Genomic DNA, 17,254 nt, shown 5'->3' with positions numbered 1-17,254 from the left:
TGAATGAATTGAATGATTTCTTAATTGATTTTGAAATGTGATTTAAATATGAATTTTTGAAGGATGATGTTATCAAATTGGTTAAATGATATTATCCAGATGTTTTGAAAAAAATTGAAACTTATTTAAAATTTCAAGAAAGGAAAACTTACTTAGATGGCCTATTGAATCAAATTATAGTTTCATAAAAATTGAAATATAGTTATTGATATTGGGTTGAGGATAGCTTGGGTATTATCAGACATCCTCTCAGTATCGAGCTCCAAGGGTTCATAACACCAAGTGCCACTAAAGTATTTTTTAGTGTCCTCTAAACAATGAGTTTTAGGAGTTCTTAGGGTTGGATGCTGTCTAAACATCATTGGACACTCACTTCATACTAAGCTTCAATGGATTTGGCGTTCAATGCTACAAGGATCGTTAAGCACTCATTTGACAAAGAGCTGTAATAATCTCAGCAACTTGTAGACACTGGGTGTTGCTTCCTACGCTTAGTGTGAATGTGTTGTGTTTAAGGTTTTGAATATTGGAATTATTGATGTTTTATGATATATGAAGATTTTTCTTGTATGTTATGTTATGAATGAAAATAAGACTAAGTAGCATTGTTTCGTTTATGCGTGTTATATATGCACTGAGTGTAAGTCTTGATTTTGAGTAATTTTAACTTTACTAAAATCATAAATTCATATGAAGACTGAAGTTTGGATAATGAGAGTTGAATGAGATTTATATAAGGAGACTTTGGTTTGGAGTATAATCAATTTGACGATAAAAAAAAAGAATTAACTTTGTCATAATATGTAAACCAAGTGAAGTCACAATAATTATTTTGCTAGAGTCTATTATAGAAAATTAAGATAGGTACGTAACTTAACGTGTATTAAAATATATGTTCCATAGATTGAATTTGGATAATGTCAATTACTTAACAAATTGCTTCTTTCAATTAAATGATTTAAAAATCTAATGATCAATTTGTTAAAATTTGTTTTAATTATAATCTTTATATGTTGAAACTTATAAAAGTAAATAAGCTTACAATTATGTATTGTTTGTGGTTTGTTGTCCATCTGCCAAGATCATGCCATGCACACGAATAGAAGATAATGTATAAGATTGTTGTGTCCAATAGTATAGATATTAGAGATGTAAAAGATGCAAGGGATGTCCCATATTTTGATATTAGAAATATTTAGAAATATATGTATATCTACATGTACTGTGTGGTAGAATATTTTGAACTTTCTATTCTGAAAAATTTAGAAAATTTTAGGAAAATTTTATACTTCTTATCTAAGCTGAAAGTTGTTAACTTTGTTTCATATCGTATGTAATTAGGTGGTTAAGAAAATTATATTTGGATTCATCAAGTCATTAAAAAAAGTATACCATTCTAAACATCATAAGTTATTCGTTTATTAATTGAGACAGAAGTTATATTAAGCTAATAGTATGATGAAAACCATTCAATAAAACATAAAATAAAATGTAAAAGCCAAACATAAAAATGATAAAAAGAAACTGTGACTTCTTATATACTACATACAATTTTTTATTTCTTCTCCTTCGTAATTCATTATTTTATCCTTTTTCATTGCATGTTATATTTAAATTTAAATTGTTGAATGGTTTGCATTTTATAATTTTTCTCTCTGTTTTTTTTTTTACATTTTTTATCATATATTTTACTCAATTTGTTCTTAAATTTTAATCTCAAAACCTTTTTTCGTTCATGTGTACTTAAAACATCATCGTCTTATAAAAGTAGTTTTATGTTAAATTCTTTTGTTGATATTTTTAATTTTGAATATTTTCTAATAAGTTTAGCAAAAACTTTTTATTTGTTTCATTCAAATTGAAAACATTTCAGAAATTGAGTAAAAAAATCCACATAATTTTATTTATTTTTGAGTAAATATGTTCAATCATAGTTCTATTCCAGATTTCTCAATGAAGTATGTCATCCAAATAAAATAAAATCAGTTATTCAATTAATTTATTAATGATTACCTTCTCTACCTTTCTTCATTTCCTCGTTCATGTATTTCATTTTTGGCATCAAAGTGTGTTGCAAATTTATTAGGCTGCCCTCTTTTTCTTTTATCATATTTTTATCGTAATTTATTTTCGGTTTAAAATAAACGATTCAATTTTAATTACTTTCATATGTCTATTTAATAATAAATTATTTTAAATAATCAATGTTGCTTTACTAACATAAGAACAAATAAAAAATTATTTATATATGATATTCAAGAGGGGCCATGTCTCCCAAATTTTTTTAAACTTTTTTAAAATTAATTGGAGTATATAATTAGAAATGTATGAAAATTAAATTAGGTAAACTTTTATTTATTTTTATAAAACATAATATTTAATATTTATAAATAATAAAACATAAAATTAAATATAATAAAAAGATAAAAGAAATTGGTAAGATATTTATATATTTATTTTTAATTATCTTTTAAAATTATTTAAGTGATAAAAATATTTTAAAAATATTTTTCATATGTAAGATCTTTAAAATGTTGGCGAAAAATAATTCTAAGAGATTTCATTATTTATCTATTTTTTATATAATAGCATGATTCTTTGAAGATTAGACTTAATACGAACCAATGTATCATTAATATTGTTTAGTTCATTTATCTTATAACCAAGTAGATCATTGATGGACATGAAATGTTCTCTGTATTTTTATTGACAAGAGGTTTTGAAATGTAGAAATTTATACATGATTCGTGAGGGAAATGAAATCCAACTCAAAAAGTATTCAGTTTAGAGTGGGCCTAACGGGCCTTGTTTTCGTGAATAGTTTGATTTAAGACTGGACCGAATTTTTCGCCCAAATGTAATTGACTGGCTTTCTCTTATTTTTTTTTTTTTTTTTTTCATAAGGAGCAGCTCTTATTGAAAGTCTCTTCAATAAATATTTCTTTTAATGTAGAATTACTTTAACTTCACCAAAAATTGTTTCAAGTTCTAGTTAGCTTTTCAATTTACATTAACTAAAATGTTGTAAAAGCACAACTTTTTAGAAAAAATTTCTTAAAAAAAATCACACAACTTATTTATAAAATAGTAACCATTTATAAATAATTAATATTGTATTATATTAGTCTGACTAGTTAGGTGGACAGCACATATAGAATGAAGGTGCAAGGAAAGTTCGAGGACAGCGGTCCTTGGTTTCCTAGAAACTTACGAAACCCCATCTTGTATTTATTGTCGTTATTAAGATTTGATTAGATTTGAAGAAAGAGAGAAGTTGTTTGACAGCATTGTTGCAATCGAAATCATGTCTGGCATGCTTCCAGGAGTTGAAAGTGCTCGAAGAAGACGATTGCATAGCAACGGTTCTTCTCGTGATTTCATCAGTGGTTCTTCTCTGTGTTTGTATGCTAACAGGAAGCTCCAATCTCCTCTTTCTTCTTTCTCTCTATTGGTTCGTATCACTTTTATTTCTTATTTTTCGTATCTTTTTCCCCCTCTCTGTCTGTGATTAATGGGATTTGATGTTTGAATTGAATCAGGAAAGGAACACGGTGAATCAGACAGACCCAGATGAAAATCTGGGAGTAGCAGCACTGGAAGCCAAGCGCAGATTAGATCAGAAGTTTGCAGCATATCTCAGAACAGAAAACACACCACAAAGCAAAAGCCTTTTTCGATACTTTCTCCGACCAACGCAAACCAAATTAAGATGAAATTTATTCTTTTTAGTTTCTCAGATTTTCATTACCACAAAGAGAAAAAAGCAAATTATCCAAAAATATGTGAAGATGTTGTACCACTTCTTAGATTGATTGCATCAAATTTATGCTGTGTTATTTGTTTTTATGTTCGAGATGGTTGAAAAATATGGGTTTGGTAGTTTCCACGTAGGTTTTTGACAATATAGAACTCACTGTTCAATTTATTTATCATTATTTCAGAAAATTTAAACTTTTTTAATATAAAATGTCACGATATAAATTTAATTTTTTTAATGAAACCAGGTTGATCCAACTTGACCCACTTAGTAGACTGAGTTGGTTCAAACACTCGAATTAAAAATACTATCTTGATACATTTTTTTTTTTTTAATTTATCCATCGGATTAACTGCTAAACTTGATTTTTTTTATCACCCCTACTTCCAAATAATGAAACATTAGAATATGAACTATAAGAGTTACATAAGATTTTGGAATTTATAAATTTGATTTCTATTAATATTAGTACTTTCAAAATTAGTTTATCATATTTTATTTTAATATTTAATAAATATATGAATTTAATTATAACTTTGTTACTTTTTAAATGAATTTTCCATAAGTAATACAAAAGTTTTACTGATGTGTAATATTTTAAAAATGGCGGAGTTATTATAAAGAGCAAATCAATATATTTATTAATAAGTAAAACAAAAGTTTTATTAAAAGATACCCCCATTCACAAATAATATCTCATATTCATTGATAATTATATTATGTATCTTACATGTATAAAAAATGCATATATATATATATATATATATATATATATATATATATATTTTCATGAAGCAGTCAACCAAAAGGAAAAGATAGTAACAGTAAAAAAATTTGATTAAATGCTGTAAAAAAAATTTAAAAAAATATTATTTTCAGTAAAACAATGTAAAAAATAACTTATTTTTATTCCATTATGAAAAGGAAAACAATAATTAATGAGAACAAATTGGGACTGGTCACATGCATAGGTGTTTCTTTCACATTCACAACGGCTAGTTTGTAATTGTAGCATGAAGTGGCTGTTTATAGTATTCTTCGAAAATTCAAAATCTGAGGAATTCATAATTTCAGACACCTTCTTCAACTTCTACAAAACTAAAAACATCATCACTCTTTTGCCACAAAAGTCACATTCTCTGTTCAGAGACTTTCTTGTAACTTCATCAATCCATAATGGTGTACTCCTATTACACGCCCACTTACTACTCAACCCTCCATGACTCCATCACCTCGCTGTGTAAGACCATTCTTCCTTTTAGCTTCAAGAAACGACCATTACCTGCAGCAGAACACAAATTGTCCAAGTTGCAATCGGACAACCTTAAATGGCAGCAAGACTCTTTCCACCAGGTGTTAAACTTGATGGGTCTCCACAAAGAAGGCATTGTGGCTGAATCTGAGGTTTCTGCCTTCAGAATTCACTTGCTAGACACCCTCATTGTTTCTCCTCCAGAACAAGAACACCCTGTTATAGTGAGAGACAAGCTTCTCTTTCTCCAGGTCAGTTTGAATCAGAGTAAATTTTCAATGAAAGAAAGCAAATCTTTGGATCTTTTTCAGTTTGGATTCACGATAGATAATTTAGTATCAGGTTTAGAGTGGTTTTAGGTAAATGTTCGCATATTTGATTTTGTGTTGAGCCATTGATTATAGATCTAGAATTGATTTTGAATGAAATAGTTTAGGTAATTATTTGGGTTATATGAAACATTAAAACATGCATTTTTACAAAGTTAAAATTCACTATCAATATTGCAAAATGTTTGTTGAAACTTGGATTTTTCTTTGTCACCAGGAACTTCTGTATGCGAAGTGCATTTCTGAAGAGGAATACCATTCTTCTAAGAGGCCATTGCTTCAGAGGCTGGCGGCTCAAGGAGCTCAGATTGAAGCCAGGGATGTGATAGTGGCAAAGACTAAGGAGTCAAAAGAGAATTTGGAAGAAGAGTGGTCGGTGATTGACTTGAAGGATGAGAAATGCTCTGTGAACAAAGAGAATTTGGGTTGTAAGAGCAGATCTAATCAGGGATCATCGATGAAGCAGATTAAAGGAGCTGCCTCGGTTTTTGGCTTTGGCAGAGCTGGGAAAAATGGGACAGAAAAGAGCATATTTGATTCACCTTCTTTGTCTGCAAAAAATGAAAACCCTTTCTGGGATGGTCAAACAAAGGGAGCACAGAGTGAAGGAGGTTCAATTCTTATGGAGGAAAGTGAGCCTCCAGAAGCAGTTAAGGAGAGTAGTGGTTTGGAGAAGTTAAAGAGGAAACCATTTAGGTCTTTGTTTCATAAGGAGCAAAAAGGGACACATGGTGGTGGTGATGCTGAGCAAGGTCAAAGATCAGGGAAATCGGTCAAAAAGCAATGGGGGTTTGAAGGATTCAAGAAATGGAAGAGAAATGAGTCAGAAGATGAGACATGTTCTTTGTCACATAATGAGAGGTCAGATAATGAGGCCTTTTCAGGTCCCTTTGCAAAGGGATTTGGGGAGGGACCAGACACCAAGTTAATGAAGAAGAAGTTGCATTCTGATGGTTCTCCATCTGATTTTTTCATAGATAAGGTTTCACAATCCTCCCTTCCTTTCGATCCATGAATCTCATTTCCTTATTCAGTTGATTTTAGGCATGTAATGCAAAATCTTTTGTACACCATAAACAGGTTTTGGGAGACAAGATAAAAAAGGAGTTGTCTAGAATTCAGACAGAACTCAGCAGCACAAACCCACATCTTAAATTTTCGTTAGTACAATCTCATACGTATTTCATTTTTCTTAGCTTTTTGTTAAATATGAAACTTGACAAGTTACTTGTACAAACAGTAATGATCAGATCGAAGCAATTTCTACCAGAATTCCAGTGGACAAGGCTGAGTTGAAAAACTACTTTCCCAAGTGAGTCAACAACACAAACCCCTCTTCATATACGTTGAAAACGTTGAATTTTCAGCACTGGATAACTTGATTTTATGTAATTTTGAAATTGAAGATCTTGGTGTGACCGATATGGTGATGTTGTGCTGGACGTTGTGAAGAAAGAATTCAAAGACCATGTTGCGGAAATGGAGAACATGCGGAACGTTGCTAGAGAACGACACAGCAACTCTAGGCGCTGGACAACAACAACATTTGACAATGACGAAAACACTCACCCAAACCCTTTTGGGCACCGTGCAAACTCAGTTCGCAGCAGTAACATCAATCCATTTTCTCATGGTTTTGCTTAGTTTAAGGTCTGGATCATGCTTCCTCTCTACGAAGCTCGTCCGTAGAGTATCCGTTGTATTTGAGACAAAAAAACCTATAATTTGTAATTACTGTCTCTATTGTCGATAACCTACTTTCAGCCAAGGCTATCAATGTTTCTACTCTATATAATCCTGCATTTCTGGTGATAAACCAAAGATTACTTTGTTAATTTAGGATATAATTATTTCATCATTGTAAAACTTGTCCCATTCAAACTTCTAATACACATTTAAAAGTGCAGCATATTAAAATTTATGCATTATATATATTTTTTTATAACAAATATCTTCGAACATAAAAATTATGTTTTTTATTTGCAATGAACAGTTTATAAAGTTTAAGGTTTTATAACATATTCTAATACATTTATTGTATAAGACCGATGATGTTTTATATATAATTGATATTTTAAATAAATGAATATCTTTGAATATTTAAGTCATTTTCCTTTTCGGATGAACAATTTATAATTAAAATAAGACTATTGTTAACGATTCACAAATTCTTTACAAAAAAAAAAAAGATTAAATTTAGGGATAAATATAGAAAAGCAGAAACTCAAAAGGACAAACAATTGATAAAATTAAGTATAGAAAGAAAATGCAGATATATAACTTTTAGAAGATTGAAGGAAAAGTTTAACTAATTACAGAAATAGCCTGTGAAATGCACATACATAATTAAAAAGTATCAGAAAATATTTTTTGATTAATTAAAATTTGGACCAGAACTGTGTTTATGTTTTCCCATAAATGAAGAACAAAACTGAAAAATCATCACATTAATTTTCCATTCTTTAGTTTTCTATTGAAGTGACAAACTCCATTCCCTTTTGTTTTGTTCCTTCGGTTCAATGAATGGAAAATGAAAAATAAAGTTCCAGACACAGTATAAATCAGCTGTGTCATATGAATATGTGCTAGAAAAATAAGACTACGGGATGATCATAAAAATCTGACTTTGTACTCCAGACTCTAAAAATGTTTTATGCATATCATTGGCAGTGGCCGAATATGCTTTAAGCCATTGTTTTTAGCTATTCTAAGGTATAGTTCGTATTGATTTAGTCTCTTAAAGATCTGTGATGTCAAATTAGTCCTTTGGAGATTTTCGGTGACACCAAAACAGTCTCTTGGTGAAGTTTATGTATGACAATAGCTTGAACAATGTTGATGTCAAGTTTGTATCTTTAAGAGGACCCAAATGGAAGCTTGGTCTAAATTTAAATATTTACATTTTATGTACAATTTCAGTGAGATTGCACTTCTGAGTTGGCAGAAGACTCAGTGAACCCTCCACAGACATTGCCACGGCACAGAGGACATACACTGCATAAGAGGAATGGTAGAGAAGTTATTATCTAAAAAAGAATGATAAAAGAATACCAGTTTTGGTTATAATGACAGTACCCGTGTATTTCTTTAAGCCACTTATCCACACATGACATGTGATACTCATGGAGACAAGGAAGAACTCGTATTTGGTCCCCTTCTTCGTACTCCGCCAGACATATGTAACATCTATCATATTCAAAACTAATGTTTGAGAAATTGTAAAAAAAAAAAAAAAACATATACTTGATTGTCACAACTATAGGATTATGACCCTTACTGTTCAACATCATTGCCTCCATCAGCCATTTCAACCTTTTTGTGAGATTTCAGGGGAAAGGAATCAACAATTGATTCAGGGGCAGGGAGTGAGACCATAGATAGAGACAGTGATCCCGGTTGCCGATGGATTTCATCTAAAACCTGCAATCCACAACACCAGATGACTTCTTTCAGCACTACCAAAACTAAAATTTAAGATGTATAGAGTTTAAACAGTGCAAGAAAAACTAGTAGCAAACAGTAAATACGAGAGAAGGTTGAAACCTCAAACAAAGCCTCGGCCAGCATGACTATTCTTGAAATACTTGCTCGAGTGCTTGATTCCTCAGCCATTGGAGAAGACTCACATGAGCACATGCCATCTGCATGGAGTCCTAGTGGACATGAATTCCATCGCCCAATCTCGTCAAAACCGCCACGAAGCCTATCCCAGATCTATAAAAGTAATCAAACAGCTTAAGCAACATGAAAGGGGTCATGAACCCAGATAACAAATCCAAGTAGGTGATATAAGCAGTTTGAGGCTCCAAATTTTCAAAATCACCTCAGATCTTGAGTGCCGCATTCTTCGTTCATTCAATCTGTGAATTCTGCTGCCCATATATGCAGAAGCTCCTCCAACTCCATCATTTGACAAATCACCACCGAAATCAACTAGCCATCGATCTTGAGATCCAGGATCATCGGCACCTCCAGTAGAGAAGACAATGGTTGGAGAGTCACCAAGCCTTCTAGAACTACGCCGTGAAAAAGCATCCCAAAATAATCTTCTACCATTCCTTCTCGCGTCATGATCATTGGCATCGGCATTGCTTCCAGACAAAATGTTGGAAGATATTGTGACTACGTCAACTTGAAGCACACTATCATTTCCTGTTCCTCTTTCCCGATTGGATACAAGAATACCTAAACCTGAAGGTATTGTCTCACGACATGGTTCTTCTTCTGGTCCTTGAGAAGTTGCTGCTGAGTTGGAACCTTGAGAAACAAAGTTGGAAGAATTTTGGATAGATATGAATGCACTAGTGTGATTCTCAACAGAAATTTCCCCAGAACTGAAATTCACATGCTCCTGAGGGGATGAACTTCTTTGATGCACTGTCTCGTGAGAGACTTGAGAGACACCACCTCTAACCACTGGATTATTAACGTCATTAACTACATCCTTGTTAGCAGAAACATTTACAGAGACTGGATCTGAAGACTGCTGTGCTACAAATGAAGTACTAGCTGTGTTGCTACTATCACTATATGATTCACGACCACTATGACCAGCACTTACCTGACAAGGAGGGGCTTGCTCCTCGTGTTCAGACAAGCAGTCCCTCTGACTCTGTGTTGCAACGTTTCGATAAGAACTTCCAGCACTAGTATTCCCATGGAATTCGNTTCTCATATCAGATGAAGTTGAAGTTTCAGCAGGGGGACTGCAGCTAATTCTAGCTTCTGTACATGATAAAGATGATTCCTCAGTGACTTTATGAATTTCACCATCAAAATTTCTTGCTAAATGAACCTGAAGTTCAGATGAATGTTCTTCCATCTAAAAACACAATATAAGAATATCACTTCCTGCATCAACCTGTCTTCAATTATTTAAACAGTCTTCCCCAAATTGTACCATCTATTTAACATAGCTAGTGCACAGAATTTCAAACAATACTAACAAGTTATGTTTTCCTCTCGAAAGTATTCAATGAGTCTAGAACATAAATGATCTTTGGAATGTATCCTTGTATAGATTCAAAAGCGCAAAAAATAATATTGACCAACTCGTCTCCAAAATTCAGACGAATCAACACAAAGTAAATGAGCGTCACTGCTAGCCAGTGAATGGCGAATTCAAAATCTTAGAGATGTTAGAGATTTGCACCATTTACTGAATCATTAAAACCACCCGGCGAAAACAATAACAATAAGCCAAACCCAATAATCTGACAATGATTGATACAACGGGCAATTAGGCTTCAACAGCTGATAGTTCCATTGTTTAAGCACAAATACGTCAACCAGTACAATTCAATTGATAAATTACCAGATTCTAAAAGCTCCAGCAACTATGACAATCAATTCATGTATGAAAGATGATCTCACACAAGCAATTCCGAAAAAGGAAAACAACTACCTAAAAACAAGCAATACTTCTACAAAATTCTATCCCTAAGTCAAGCTCAATCGATTGGCTTTGCCCTTTGAAAAACTAAATTTGCATTTACAACTACACAGAAAAAAAAAAGAAGGAGACAACGGATTTTAAAGAAAACAGACACATATCAGATATGCTTTACTTTTATTTATCCCTGTGATCAAGAAAAGGGATCAGATGGATGAATCCCAGATGTGAAAAATCAAATTTTTGAATTTTAAAAGCGTAAGAGAACGTGAAAAAGGAAAAGGGTATTAAGGAAAGAGGGTGGAAGAAAGGATTTTGGGGGAAGACGGAGAAGGGTACCTGATGAATGGAGCGAGAGGTGGAGGTGCCACATAGAAGAGACGATAATCTGAAGCGGTTGACCCTGTGAGTAGAAGAAGCAGAAGGGCGAGTGGCAGGTCTACTAGAGGAGGAACCCATGGTATTGAAGAGAGAGAAAAGAGGAGAAGAGAAGAGAAGAGAAGATTAGAGACACAGAAAGAACACACCACAACCAAGTAGCTTGCTTGCTAGCTAGATGTAAGATGTGGATGCTTATTGCTTCATCACAATGGAAAGCATACCAACTTGGAGCTTTTCTTCATTTTCAATTATTTCCCTACTTTGGGGGCTCTCAATTCAAATACTCATAGAGTGTTTTTCTTATTGTCTTTTTAATATTATTACTTTATTTTATCATCTTTTTTTTTTCTAAACCTGTTTTAAAATATGATAAATAATATTTATTAGTATTTTTAAGTGAAAAAAAAAACTCAAGTTTGACTCAAAGAAGACTATAAGTATAACTTCTTTGTCACTTCTTTAAAATACATTGGAGTTTGCACTATCAAACTTTCAATCAGAAAACACCCTTAAATAAAATATTGTTTAAGTAGAACGAAATTATTTAGAAATAAGAAGTTTCTCTTCGGTGTTATTTAACATAGTTGGATATCGAAACTAGAATTAAAAAACATTGGATAAACTGAAATAATCTTATGTCTATTATTGTGTATTTTTAATAGCTGCAAAATTTAGACTTATTTAATAATCAATTATAGGTATAATTCGTTATATCAATTATTGGCTATAATCAAAATAATTTTGTGCCTTTGAAAATATATTTTATGATGGTTAGTTTTATCGAATGTAAAAAAAAAAAAAAAATCAGTCTTTTACACCGAAAAAAGAGTGCCCATGAAGTTGAAAAGGAAAAGATGTTGAAAAATATCCACAAGCTAAAAAATTTCATATTCAAAATATAGTTTATATTTTCAAAATAATTTTTAACGATATTTATTATTAACAGTAGAAGAAAAGCTTCCAAAGAAATAATACATAAAATTTTAAGAGGAGGATTCATTTAGAGGGTCTGAAAGGTTAATAGAGATATGAATTGGTGAATTATATATTATCATTATTATGTATGCAAGAGTAGTGAAAGTAATGAATGAGATGGTGCTAAAATGATGTTAAGTTTGAAAATAAAATGAAAAGAAAAAGAGGCAAATGATAATAGCAGAAGACAGATTGGAGAACCAAAAAGCCAAATCCAAAACAGCTCAGAGCAAGTAAAAATGTGGTCTGTTTTTTGTTTTGTTGTGTAATTGGTCGCAATAAAGAGAGATGCGTGATAATAGAGCATAATAATTTGCCAAGCTCATCAAAACAAAAAAATGTTACTTCAAGTAATTTAGAGAAAAACAACAAAAAAAACAATGGTTTGTAACAATGTTGTATACGGTACACTATTGACTTTGTCTGCAAAACATAGTTGCGCGTTTCTTCTTTCTACCATAAATGATGAATAAGCAGACCAACCATTTGTTCCTTACTTTGTTTGAATTTAAATTGGGTACAACGTCACATGTTCTTTCACTCTACAAACGTGTCACCTAAACTATCTCTTTTTTTTTTTTTCTTTTTTCAGATCCTTTTTCTTTTCTACGGTTCTTTCTTGACTCAATTCGTACTTGGAGGGTCAAGTTATGTGATAAAAAAATTGTGTTTAAAACTTGTTAATTAATTAATAAATAGATAGTTGTTATTTGGTAGTGGTTTTGGGGAAATTTTTTACGGGACAAAAGAAAACGAAAAAATGTTTAATTTTTATTTTATTTTATTTTAATTTTTATAGCCGTTAAAACCGTACATGTGATGTTTTTGAAACGAAATTGATCTACACCGTTGCTTTTGTGTTAACTGTTTTCTATCCAACACATGGTTTGAAAATAATGGTCAAAGTAATAAAAAAAGTTGGTTATGTACTAAATATTCAAATAAGGCTAACGGGTTTTATGTTTTTAGTTTAATTATTCTGATAGTCTTTATTTTCGGTGATTTTTTTTAATTAGGTCTCTTATTTTTTTCTTTTTCTCAATTGGGTTCCTATTTTTGAAAAATTGAAGTCATTAGGTCACTGTTGTTAGTTCCGTACTAACAGATGACACGTGTCAGCTCGTGATTTTTTGAATTTTTTTAACATATTTTTAATTTTTATTTTTTACTTTTTATTTTTTTTTTAAATTGCCACGTGTCAAGTTGATATTGAGCCACATGACAATGACAATGTGAGGTGACACCGACAGTGCCACGTGTCACTATCAGACCATGTGTCATTAGATTTGTCTCAATTTGGCTCCTATATTTTTAATTTGTCTCAATTTGGTTACTTAATTCTTATTTTGTCTTAATTTAGTCCTTTTTTTAAAAAAAACTAAAAATTTTGTTTCTCTCCAAGTTCAAACAAAATTTTATTTGTATATAAATCTTTACAAAGAAATTTATACAAATTAATTTTTTTATTAGAAAAATAAACAAATTACAAACTAACATATGACACATTTTTATTTATACGGTAGTCAAGAAATCATTTAACCTAAATGATATGAATGAGTAACCTATAAAAGTTAACATCTCAATAATAAATATTTTTGTGAAGGTAAATAGTCTCAATACTTCCTCAACAATTCATAAAAAGTTTCTAGAGTTAAATATTTCGATTTGAAATACATCATTACTAATAATTTGCTTATCAGAAACAAATTTAAAGAAAAAAATTTGGAAAATATACATACCGTATTTTATCTGGGAAGGAACAATTTTTTTTAAATTTTTAAAAGAATTAGGACTAAATTGAGACAATAAAAATACAAGGACCAAATTAGAACAAAATATACAGGACCAAATTGAAACAAACGCAATGACATGACAGTGACACGTGCACTGTCAGTGCCACCTCACACTGTCATTGCTACGTGGCACAATATCAACTTGACACGTGGCAAAATTTATTTTTAAAAGAAAAAAAATAAAAATAATTAAAAATATATTTAAAAAATTCAAAAAAATCACGAGCTGACACGTGTCACTCTTTTTAACGGTGTTAGTACGACAGTGACCTAATTGGTTTAATTTTTCAAAAATAGGAACCCAATTGAGAAAAAGAAAAAATGAGGAACCCAATTGAAAAAAGTCACCAGAAAATAGGAACTATCAAAATAATTAAACCTATGTTTTTTCTTTTCAATTTTTGTTCGTCTCCTAAAAATTTAAATTAGGCAAAACTAAGGCAACCTAGAATGTGTAAGATATATGACCATTTTATTATCAAATAGATTAATTTTTTTAACAATGTCAGTGAAATTATTTCCATCATACGTATGTTAATTTATTTTAACTGAAACTTATAAAAATTATTTTTTGATTGGTATTTTTTATGTATAGATGAAGGTGAAAGTTATTTGCTAATTTATAAAGTTTTCTTAATATGATGAGATTTCATTTTAGTGGATGCAAGCTGTATTTTTTCTTATTGAAATATACAATGGTTAAACTACTCCACTCCTATGTCGTGTTTAGAATTTTAGCATTTGACGGAAATTGAAATACTAGATTCAAACAATAAAATTAAATGATTCAATAAATTTAAATTATTTTTCTAATTAGAAATAATTTTAAAATACAAACAATTCAAATTCAATATACTTAAATTTAGAAAAAAAATGTACTACTTTTTTTTTTGTCCTAAACTACGGGAGCGTGTAGGTGACAATAAGTTGTGTTGAAATTATTATTGAAATGTAAATTTAGGTAAAATATTATCAAATTCCTATTTATTAATTTTTATTTGAATAAATTCTTTTATATTTTAAACTAGTAAATTGTTATTATAGCTATATAAACCTGCAAGTGGAGCTTAAATTCTTCGCGTGCTATAAGATGAATGTTAGTTATTCAACTACTAACAACAAAACCGACACATTGACTAGTAGATTCTTAGAAGATAAGGAACAAGTTATTTGCTTTGGTCCAAAATTGTAGTTTATAGAAATAAAAATCATTGCTTTCAATATATAAGGTTTCCTCCAGCTTCAGTGTGCTTAATCAATTCACCAACAAAGAGAAGAAACATGCAAAACCCTCCCCCGCCAGGCCCACCCGGCCCACCACCTCACCATCGCCCCCCCGGCCCATCACCTCACCGTGGCCCGTCCGGTCCAGGTCCTCACCACCAGCCCGGGCCACCCAATCATGGACCTGCTCCGCCGCCGCAAGCTGCTCCTGGACCACATGGCCACCACCCTCCGGCCCCTCCACGCCACGACCATCGCTTCTGATGTAATGCATATGGATATGGATATGGAGCTTATGAATAAATATGCTTATCCTACATATGTATGATGTATTATTGAAAGTGCCTGTTGGTATTTTCCATCGTATTTACACTGCCGTGTCTATGTTTTTTAGCTATTTTGATCCATCGTATTTTTGCTATTTTGGTATTTTTCATCGTATCTGATAAGGTGAAATACGGATCTATAATTTAGAAGCAAACTTAAATTATTTATGAATAATTTTTTATTTTTTATTTTTTTTACATTGGTAAGATAGATCAACAACGTCAAACTTCAAACAAAATGTTATTTTGCGGATACTTTTTAAGCAAGAAGAGAAACATGAGATGGAGCTTTTTTGTTATTTTATTTTATATAATTTATCTATTATCTTCAAAAACACTAATTTTAATATTTTCAAATGTATTATTTAAACAACCAAAAATTAAGAAAAAAGAAATTTAGACTCAAGAAAAAGCTCGAGAGAAAGTTAGAGTGTAGGAGAACGGAGGCACGCGCAAGAGATATAAAAGCTTTTTAAAATAGTTTTTTTTAGGAGAATGAACAGCCAATCATATTTGAAAAACACAACATTAGATTAGAGATAAAGATAAAACGAGAGACTATCTCAAATAACCTATTCACTAAAGAAAAAAAATATAAATTGTAAGGACATGATTATATATATAAAAATTATATTAAAAAAAATATGGATAAAAAGTTAATTAAGTTTAAAGAAGTGGGTATTTTAGTAATAAGGAAAATAGTTTTATAATTATGTTGAGTTCTTGAAAAGAAAACAGAACCAACTTTTCTTTTTAGAATGATCTTCTCTCTAGAAAGACTGAGTTCTCCAAAACTCCTGCCTTCTCTCTAACCTCCAAGTTCGCTGACCCATTGCATGTTCGTTTAGGAAGTGCCCAAGCGTCCGCAACGTCAAGAGCTTTAACTTGAACCGGTTGGGCTATCGTTATTTCGCCGGGTGCAGTCTAAGTTCGGTGTGACCCGGGATACTGTAGAACCAAGCTTTGGTATAGAGCTGTGAAATTTCCAGGTAAGGGGAGCTATCTAGTATGTTTAATTGTGTGTGTGATGAATGATATGTTTCTTGCTATTCCTTTCTAGTCATATGGGTATTGATGATCTGAGTACGAAATAATTGTTAAATTGATGTTGAATTGTTTTGGGTAATTGATTATATTATGACATACTAGATTCTGTAATACTGTATACATATTGGCATGTGTTTTTGTGTTTGCATAATATACAAATTGGGGTGAGAAATAGGTAATTTGATGTTTGGAGTGTTATATGGTATGAGAAGATGATAGTTCTCCTCTATTTTCTGTTTGAATAGTAGTAAAATATAAGGATACATATGTCTCCTGTTTCGTAACTATTTATGGGATTAGTGTAATATATATATATATATACACACACACACACAAAATATTATTAAATGAAGTTGAAATGTTAAAAATTTTGGTTAATAGAAAATATGTGTAAGGATCACTTTTAATATTAAAAACTTGATATTGAAATAAGGATGGGGTACTAGTTGTTCAGAATATGTTTGATAACCTTTAGAATTAAAGTTACTTTTTATAGAATTAACGGTTTGTGTCTTATAATTTGCTGGATGAACTTAGTATATTATATTATAATATTTTATCAAATGATTATTTGCTGTTATTCTCATACTTTATATAATAATATATAACTTTTATATGAATATATAACAGTATGAAAACTTGACAGGTTAAATTATATATAATATTATATTATATTATAAGTATTAAAACTATTAAGTTTGACGTTAGATTAAATTTTTGGCTAACATACACGTTGTTTCGTTTCTCAATATATACATATAAGTTAAGAGTTGGTATA

The 17,254-nt window shown here is 31.0% G+C and overlaps 3 protein-coding genes across 4 annotated transcripts; 2 read left to right on the top strand and 1 right to left on the bottom strand.

The window, feature by feature from the left end:
* Window positions 1-3,178: 3,178 nt before the first annotated feature.
* LOC106767787 lies at window positions 3,179-3,925 on the top strand. The gene is made up of 2 exons (XM_014652738.2): window positions 3,179-3,451; window positions 3,540-3,925. Exons 1-2 carry the CDS (start codon window positions 3,305-3,307, stop codon window positions 3,711-3,713), a joined length of 321 nt encoding a protein of 106 aa, XP_014508224.1. The 5' UTR covers window positions 3,179-3,304; the 3' UTR covers window positions 3,714-3,925.
* Window positions 3,926-4,710: 785 nt separating this feature from the next.
* LOC106767091 lies at window positions 4,711-7,253 on the top strand. Its single transcript, XM_014651915.2, has 5 exons — window positions 4,711-5,260; window positions 5,556-6,320; window positions 6,419-6,498; window positions 6,579-6,650; window positions 6,745-7,253. Exons 1-5 carry the CDS (start codon window positions 4,934-4,936, stop codon window positions 6,980-6,982), a joined length of 1,482 nt encoding a protein of 493 aa, XP_014507401.1. The 5' UTR covers window positions 4,711-4,933; the 3' UTR covers window positions 6,983-7,253.
* An 831-nt stretch (window positions 7,254-8,084) lies between these two features.
* LOC106765492 (E3 ubiquitin-protein ligase RLIM) lies at window positions 8,085-11,371 on the bottom strand. Of its 2 annotated transcripts, none has more exons than XM_014650137.2 (6): window positions 11,070-11,371; window positions 9,162-10,160; window positions 8,882-9,052; window positions 8,616-8,758; window positions 8,414-8,524; window positions 8,085-8,332 (listed from the first exon to the last, which is right to left on the bottom strand). In XM_014650137.2, the coding sequence occupies exons 1-6, from the start codon at window positions 11,187-11,189 to the stop codon at window positions 8,254-8,256; spliced, it is 1,623 nt and encodes a 540-aa protein (XP_014505623.1). In that variant the 5' UTR covers window positions 11,190-11,371; the 3' UTR covers window positions 8,085-8,253. The 2 variants fall into 2 exon arrangements, with proteins under 2 accessions (XP_014505623.1, XP_014505624.1); XM_014650138.2 differs by having other exon boundaries at window positions 9,162-10,063.
* Between the last annotated feature and the right edge of the window lie 5,883 nt (window positions 11,372-17,254).

Source organism: Vigna radiata, chromosome 7 (genome assembly GCF_000741045.1).
Source record: "Vigna radiata var. radiata cultivar VC1973A chromosome 7, Vradiata_ver6, whole genome shotgun sequence".
Taxonomy (NCBI): Eukaryota; Viridiplantae; Streptophyta; class Magnoliopsida; order Fabales; family Fabaceae; genus Vigna; species Vigna radiata.
Note: the sequence above shows the minus strand (reverse complement) of the source record. Positions and strands in the feature narration are given on the sequence as shown.